Consider the following 8812-nt stretch of genomic DNA (forward strand, 5'->3'; position numbering starts at 1 on the left):
GTTTGTTTGATTGAGATTCGTTGTACATAGTGTTTGGTTGATTTTCCGTGGTGTATATTGTAAATAGTCTTCATGTGAACAGTCCAGGTAGTTGTAGGGGTCTGAAGCCATTTCTCTTGGTTCTTCTTTTCTCCTGTTTTTACGTTAAGGAGTTAGGGAAGATTTTCTGTATGTTCTTTTCCTTTTATTTTTGGAAAACATGTTATTTAGGTTGTACTTCAGCTATGGATATTGAGGGAGGGGACAGTATTGTTCACCCCCTCCCCCTGCCAAGGAGACTGGAACCAGTGACCTTCCAGACACAAGCCCTCTTCTTTAACCATTAGTCCACGGCCTGACCCTGGGTTTGGCCCATGTGTGTTTCATACATTAAATCAGATTTATTTTTCATTCTCTAACTGTTTTGTCTTACATGACATGACCCATTCATACACACACACACACTCAGGGCCTGGAATATCAGGATAGGTCCCTCTGATAATTTACTCTGATTTTTAACACCGAGAAGAGTAGATGATAGTGAAACCTGTGGTTTAAGGTTATGGTTATCATTTACGTTAGTAAATATAGTTAGAATTTGTTTCAGTTTCATCTTTTATTCAAGTATTTAACAGCGGTACCATCTGCCAAGAGATGTTAAAGTAACAAAGGCTAACTCCTCTGTTTAAATCAGGAAACCCCTAACCCTTCAACTTCAGTTTCTATAATGATTTGTTTTTCAACAAGAGTTGGAAACATTGCTGTATCATAGATAGCTGAAACTTCTGAAGGAGCATCCCATAGTGCCTGTATGTCGATGCAGTTTCTATCTAAATAACTCTACAGACAGGATTTTTTTCACCAGTACTTTATGACATTCATTCTGTCCTTAATAAACAATCAAGACATATTAGGGATTTTATAAAATTATTACAAATGATTGGAGATGTAACAGTTTGATGTTAGTAATTTCCTTTTAATTAGTGTATAGATGATCCCCGACTTACAATGGTCCGACTTACTTTGATTTTTTGACTTTACAGTGGTGTGAAAGTGATATGCATTCGGTAGACACTGTACTGCAAATTCTGAATTTTGATCTTTTCCCGGGACTAGCAATATATAGAATGATACTCTCTCGTGATGCTGGGCAGTGGTGTTGAGGGTGAAGAACTGATACTCTACAGTGTCCTGTGTGACCAGATTTTCTGAACATGTTTAAGGTAGGCCAGGCTAAGCTATGATGTTCAGTTACATGTAAGCTACTGTGTTAAATGCATTTTCGAATTACGAATAGTTTTCAAGTTAGAGCGGGTCTATTCTGAAGTAACCCCGTCGTAAGTCAGGGTCCAACTGTCGTGGACCTCAGACCAACATCATCAGCAAAGAGAACAGTGAACATGGTTGGAGATGCATCACCTCCATCATGAATGTAGACAAGATAAACCAGAGACTGGAGAACAGGGCCCTGCACAAGCCCATGTGAAATACTAGTCCTATTGGATGTCCATTCATTAACACACAGCACATAACTCTTCACTTTCATTTCTATACTAATAGAGTCATATATAGTTATGGAGTCAATTCAACAGTCTGGTTTTACCAAGGAAAGGTAAAGGAAAGAAAAGGCTGCTTTTAATTGTGAAATCTTAAACACACTCACACACGCTTTCCAATTTGTCAAAGCAAAAGTTTCCCACTGTGCTTAGCATTATTTCCATGCTAAACTTTTTAACAGCAAACAAAGCGTTTGCTAAAAACAAATTGAAAGTTCTCAGAGGTTCTCAGTTCTTAAATCTTAAACACACACAGGTGTCTCCAGTCTCAGGGGGTTTGGGGCTGTGTGAGTGGGTGCTGTGAGGCTGAAAGTCAGATTTGCATGTCCCAGGAAACTAAAGTAAGTTTCATTGCTTATTACTTTAAGAGAAGTTCAAACGTAATAAAAAATGAAGAAAAAAAATCATGATTCATGGGTGTATTAATTTATTCATTTTTAAATGAAGTATTTGACCTAAAAATGCATCCATTGCACTATGTCCTTTAACTCATTTCAAACAATTATTTGTCTTATCTAATTAACTATGAATTACCATTCATTTAATTACTTATATGCCTAGTTTATGACCAAAAGAAATTTTTACTGTGAGGAGAATAAAGTTGAGTCTTTGGACTTATGACGCCCAGAACATTTGTGGATGGTGGGAAAAATTTAATGTGTGATTTTGATGAAATGTTTTATTTTTTTTCTTTTATATATATAATATATAGTAAACAGAGGAAAAGAGGAGTTGATGTCATTAAAAAGCTTTTTATTTTAATCATGAATAATCAGAAAGAAAACTTAAGCAGTAAAATACAAACATGCAGTGGACATAAATGAATTTATATGAAACTCAAGAATGTCACTTATCACATGGAAGATTTTCTGATTGTAAGTCAGGCTACTGGATAGATTCACGCATAGATTAAGCAGGGTCTACGAAGAACAGTGTGTGTGTGTGTGTGTGTGTGTGTGTGTGTGTGTGTGTGTGTGTGTGTTTTCTCACTCCTCAGAACACTGGTCTCTCCTCAGTGTCTGGCTCACAGGAGACTGGGAGCCCTGTGTGGCCTCACAGGTCACTGACATCTTTGTCCACTGCTCCTCCTGGAGGGTGAGGGTGCTGCTCCAGCTGTACAGACCGTCCTTCTGTAGGACCTCAGGGCTGGAGCTCACCCCTGAACTCCAGCTCTGACCATCCACCTTCCAGCTCAGCTTCCAGTCTGAGGGGAAGCCCTTGTTGGCCAGACACATGAGTGTGGCCTTCCCCTGCTTCAGCTCCTCACTGGAGGGGGGCAGGACTGTCAGTGTGGGCTGAGTGTTACCTAGGAGACACAACAGAAATGACAGCTGTGATTAGGTGGAGAGAGAAGTGACATGTGTCAGTCAGTCAGCAGAGTGTATGATTTTTATGTTCTTGAAACAGACAGTTTATGTGTGGTTCAAAAGTACACAGACTCTGCCTCTTTCACTTCCCTTATCTCTACATCACAGAACAAAACCAAGTTCAGCAGAGCGTTGAAAGACAGTTAGTACTAATCTATAAATAAATGTTCATTCCCAAACACATATTCTCAAGAAATTTAACATACAGTGTTTACAATGTATAAAATTCTTCACTTTTTATGAGTTTGGAATCATTATAAACATGAACAAAACCATACATCTTTCCTTTTTCTTACTTTAAAAATGTAAATAGATAACAAGACTTATTAGTGGGGAAAGCAAAATAGTTTAGATATAAAGGGAATGTGGAGAGATGAAATGTGAGATCAATTCAATGACGGTAAAATGACAAATTCATTTAAAAGAAACGATTCGCATCAGATAAAAGTGGTCATTTGCAAAAACATTTTCAATGCTGTCTGAATTTGATCTTAGAAATTTCTGTGCAGTGTCTGATAAAGATATTTCATCTTTTATCTCAATTCCTAATAATTTTAACAACAACAAATCTGAAAAAGAACCTGAATCTGATTAATTAAAAACCTTAAAATGACAAAGGACAGTTAAGCAAGTTAATTTTCTCTTCTTCTCTTTCTTTGTTTTTGTTCAGTAGTTGAAGGTGGAAGTTCTGAGGTAACCTTTACTGGTGACCACTAAATGTTTCCAAAATGTTTGAAACTCATATTCAGTAAGTCAGTAATCTACAGCATATATTATGTCATTTTTCTGCATTATTCTCAAACGTGTAAAAGACATATTAAAAGTCACTCTTTTAAAGTGAAAGTTGAAATACAAGCCCATGCTTCTCCTTACACATTTTTCTATTTTTAAAATGTTTTCCTTCACATTAATAGTATACAGATTTTGGGAAAAAAAATAAGTAAGACATTGTTCATCACTAATATGTATTATTGACAAAGAAATAGATATCATTTTATAGGCCCACACTGTCATTAAATGGACTCCAAATATATAATTGAGTCATATTAAAAAAATAACAGTTTAATCCTGTAACACTGGTATTAATTGCCATTTCTAAAATACACAGCAGAAAATAAATTTTATTTTCACAAAGAGCAGAAACTTGTACTTACGTCCAACTGACAGTTTGGTGCCTCCACCAAAAGTGACCCACAGTGATACAAACTGGTTAAGTGGCCGTACAAAAACCTCCTGCTCTAATGACTCTGATCTCTCTGTGCTTTACAGCACATTGTTTCACACTATTAGCTCTACTATTCATCACCTCACTGACAGCCATCAATCAGCCTATCAACTAGTTCATATTCCATCAAATATTTCCTCAAACAGTAATTTATTTCATATTTGATAAAGATAACACATGTGTAGATACTCACTGCCAACATTCAGTTTGGTTCCTCCAACAATGGTCCACTTCACTTACTGAGACAGATTGACTTGCTGTTCAAAATCAATCTAATGCAGAAACAAATGGAGTCCTGAAGACTTCAGTATTACACATCACCCTCTACTGGAGAATATGGGAACTTCAGACAGTTCCGAATCATGATTTCAAAGAATGTGAACTACTTGGTAACAAGGGAATCATAACTGATTTACAGGAAATGTAATGACATATTTTATTTATTGTTTTTATTGTTGTATGTCTTGATTTATTTTACAGTTTTTTTGTAAGACCCTGACTGTATTTAATTTGCTGCATTAACTTGACCAAATATTTAGAAAGGTGGGTAAGGACATGTCACAATGTCACCAATGGGCAGGACGCAAGTGCAGAGATTCAGGGTTTATTAATACTCTGGAGGTACAACCACGAACTTGAACAGGTGAGTATCAAACAAAACAAACAGACAGGACAAGACACAGAACTGGGGAAGTCAAATAACAAACGGGAGACTAGAGTAACAAAGTAACGAGACATAAACGGATAGAGCACCGGATCACAAAGCATTACTCAGAATACATGTATGGCCAGTGTAGACTGGCCATGTGAGTTGGTGACACTGAAGAGATTATATAGAAGAGTAAATGAGTGCAGCAGAGTGAAAACAGGTGTGGGAGATGTGGAGTGAACAGACTGGTTATCAGTGAACAGACGACACTGACCACTGAATGGCTACAGTTAGTGGGGGAGGAGGCAAGGTTTGTGTACAGGACAATGTCCATTTTTTTTTTTTTTTTTTTTCTGAACAAACAGAGAAGTTCAAAGTTTTTCCTTGTTTAACTGAAGACACAAAGACATGTTGCTGATGTCTCTCAATGAGAACATATCACTAGTACAGTAGGACAGACGGACATATTGTATGCAAATTGTATGTCAGTGAGCTGTAATTATTATTAACATATAAAAATATATATGATGTCATATTTAATATAGGATGGTGAAAGACAATCATAATGTCATTAAAGACTATGTCTTTATCTATAAGCAATAAGGAAGATCATTTCCATAGAGAGAGGAGACTTTGCATTGGCAGCGCATGCTTCAGTGCTCTGGGAGTGTTTATAGCCCTGTGAGTTTAACACTTGATGACTGAGAGCTGCCTGCCCCACGAGCTTAACCCACAGACACCATGACTTTCATCACCATCTTCATCTGGACACTTTTGTGCTGTGTTAAAGGTAAAGGGAAGATATGAAATATGAATTTAATAGTGTGTTCAAGGTGCTGTTCTTTCTTATATGTGCTGAAGTTTATATTTTTATTTTCGCTACTTATTTGTATACGTATTTTCTTCTTACTTTTGTTTTCATTTCAGAATCCAGAGGACAGGTGACTGTGACTCAGACTCCTGAAGTGAAATCTGCTCCTCCAGGAGACACAGTCACTATCAACTGTAAAACCAGTCCTGCAGTGTATTACCACAGTTCCTATGGTCACTACTTGAACTGGTACCAACAGAAACCTGGACAGGCTCCTAAACTCCTCATTTACTTTGCCAATAAGTTACAGTCAGGAATTCCAAATCGTTTCAGTGGCAGTGGATCTGGGACTGACTTCACTCTGACCATCACAGGAGTCCAGACGGAAGATGCAGGAGATTATTACTGTCACAGTTACCATTACATCAGTAGCAACTGGGTGCTCACACAGTGATACAGAGCCGTACAAAAACCTCCCTCAGTCAGACTGCACAGAGACTGCACTGCTGCAGCTGGGACCTACTGCAGGTGCTGAGGGGGAGGATGTGATACAGCACAATGACACACAATTACATCACACTAACCCCAGGGAAACAGAGAAATATAAATACATATCATGTGAACTTTGACATGTCTGTACCTCCGTTAACATAGCTTCTGTAATCTGTGCTGTGTTCGATGGTCTGCTTAACTTGACAGGGTAATGATCACACTCATGATTTCGGTTGTTGTAGTTTTATTCAAGAGATACCGTCTGCACAAATTAACACAGAATGAAAAAAACCTTTAACATGCAGCCCTCACACGCACATACACAGGACATCAGCAACCTGTTAGCAAGAGAAAGCATACAGGAAACCTCCTAGCACCGTATGGAACACGCGTCTTACATAAATTGTGTAAAATATGAAACTACAGTATTTGGATCTGAATAATAAAATGTTTGCATGTTCACTAACTTTAAATACACAAATATGGCCGCATTGTGTAACATTTGTCTCGTTTTTTATCACCAAAAATACACTTTTATAATTTAACGGGTATAACTTGCGTACCTCTCCTCAGTTCAACAACCGCAGACTGAGAGCGACGCAGTTATGACGACTATGAACTACAGTCTCTTATAGAAACAGTGCAGGTGCAACAACTCAGTGTTGAAGTTCAACACATTACATAAACACATTATGTACACACATAAAATAAGACAGTAGCAACCATGTCATGATTTGGTTGAAGTTCCATACAATAATAAAAAAACAAAACAAATGTACACTTTTTAATCTGGTTACACAAGCATATACATCATTTTTCACATATATTATTCTCACTAAAGAAAAGAAGAATAAATTAGGCTTCCTCCTCACTGTTACTGATTATATCTGTGTATATCTAAATATGTTCAATGTTTATATTTTTTTTTTTTCAACACAGACTGTTCTTTGAGTCTGGCAGTTTATTGTAGGCCGACACACACTGAAAATCATCCCCAACTTTTCTCAAACTTTGAATAAGCAGCTACTAATCTATGCAAAAGTAAAAAGAAGGACTGATCTACTTTTCTGATAACACATGTGACTGGAGTCTACACTGATGCTGCAATACATCAAGAGATATAAATGAGAGACTGAATTCTTTTGTCTCAGACACAGGCACAAATGAACATGAGAAGAATCCCCAACTGGTTATAATGATGTACAGGTTCAGTGATTTATCCTGAAAGCAAACAAAAAAAGAAAAAAAAAAAAAAGAAAAAAAAAAAAAAAAAATCAACAAAATCATGGTCAGAGGAAATGATTATGGATAGAAATGTTATGAACACTAACACTAAAACACTAGCTTGTGCCATTTAGCCTTCAATAAACACATTTACAGCGTTTATTGAAGAAACCGAACAAACAAAAATTAAATTAAAACTTGATTTTCCTCAAGTTTTGAGGAAAATCAAGAGCCTTCCTTACATCTCATACACTGCAACCAAACCGATTTTCATATTTTCGTTGATAAAAAAAAAAAAAAAAATCACGTTCTAGAGAAATTTAAATGACATAATGTCTTTCTTTTGCTTTTAACACAATCTCACTATCAAACACCTTTAGTCAAAGATGCAAAATGTTGCTTTGTTTAAGGTCTCAAGGACATTCATTTCACACACACACACACACACACACACATACATATATATATATATATATATTTCCTTACTTGAAGAGCTCTAGTCTTGATCAGTCAGTATTCTGTCCTTTAAGAGACACTGACACAGTGTAATGATTACGTCACTCAGGGTGTCTGGTTAAAGATGGGCAAGTTCAAGAGTTTTTAACAGAAATGAGAGGACAGAGACTGGTCTGTAGTTCTCCACATGAGATGAATTAATTTGCCTTTTTTTTTTTTTGCCCTTATTTTTGTCAAGTATTTCAAGGTGATTGTTGTGATCAGTTCTGAGATTACATTTCCTGGTAACAACTAAATGTTCCCAGAACTTTTGTAACTCATATTCAGTGAATCAATGATCTACAGGACATATTTTGTCATGTTTCTGCATTATTCTTAAACATTTCAAACACATAATAAATGACACTCTTTTGAAGTTAAGGTTGAAATACAAGCCCATTCTTCTGTCACATTTTTCTATTTTTACACTGTTTTCATCCAGATTAATATTGTACAGATTTTAGAAAAAGCAGATGTTAGAAAAGCAGGTGTTCGAAAAGCTGACCTTATCAACATTCTCACTACAACGGTTTCACTAGACAGTAGTTCTGCTAAGGACAGCAGTTCAGCCACTCAGTGGCACTTGGTAAAGACTTAATACTTGTACTGCCCCTATATAGTACTTAATACTATAGGTATTAATGTAATTAATATAATATAATATTATTAATACTTGACTCTCTGTTTTCATGGTAAGATGTTACATTAATTCTTTAAAACACAAAACATGTAAGGACAAAGGGGGGAGGTAAGGGGAGAGAAGTCTTACAGACCATAGACACAAATATTACATGAAATGTGATGTACATTAAAGGTGTTTCATTTTATACAACATTTAATGTAATTTAAAAAAGTTTTTTTTTGTTTGTTTGTTTTTGTTTCTTTGTTTGTTTGTTTGTTTTTTTTCCAGAATCCAGAGGACAGGTGACTGTGACTCAGACTCCTGAAGTGAAATCTGCTCTTCCAGGAGACACAGTCACTATTAACTGTAAATTCAGCCCTGCAGTTTATAAT

General features: G+C 36.3%; 2 gene segments (V, D, J or C); one reads left to right on the forward strand and one right to left on the reverse strand.

Annotated features, from left to right (window-relative positions):
- Nucleotides 1-2506: 2506 nt before the first annotated feature.
- LOC115825463 (Ig kappa-b4 chain C region-like) lies at nt 2507-4491 on the reverse strand. The segment is given in 3 exon segments: nt 2507-2841; nt 4057-4108; nt 4456-4491. Coding segments are annotated over 3 exon segments (408 nt in total).
- A 1026-nt stretch (nt 4492-5517) lies between these two features.
- On the forward strand, nt 5518-6041 carry LOC115825464 (immunoglobulin kappa variable 4-1-like). The segment is given in 2 exon segments: nt 5518-5566; nt 5704-6041. Coding segments are annotated over 2 exon segments (387 nt in total).
- The last annotated feature ends 2771 nt before the right edge of the window (nt 6042-8812 follow it).

This window comes from Chanos chanos, chromosome 12 (assembly GCF_902362185.1).
Source record: "Chanos chanos chromosome 12, fChaCha1.1, whole genome shotgun sequence".
Classification (NCBI taxonomy): domain Eukaryota; kingdom Metazoa; phylum Chordata; class Actinopteri; order Gonorynchiformes; family Chanidae; genus Chanos; species Chanos chanos.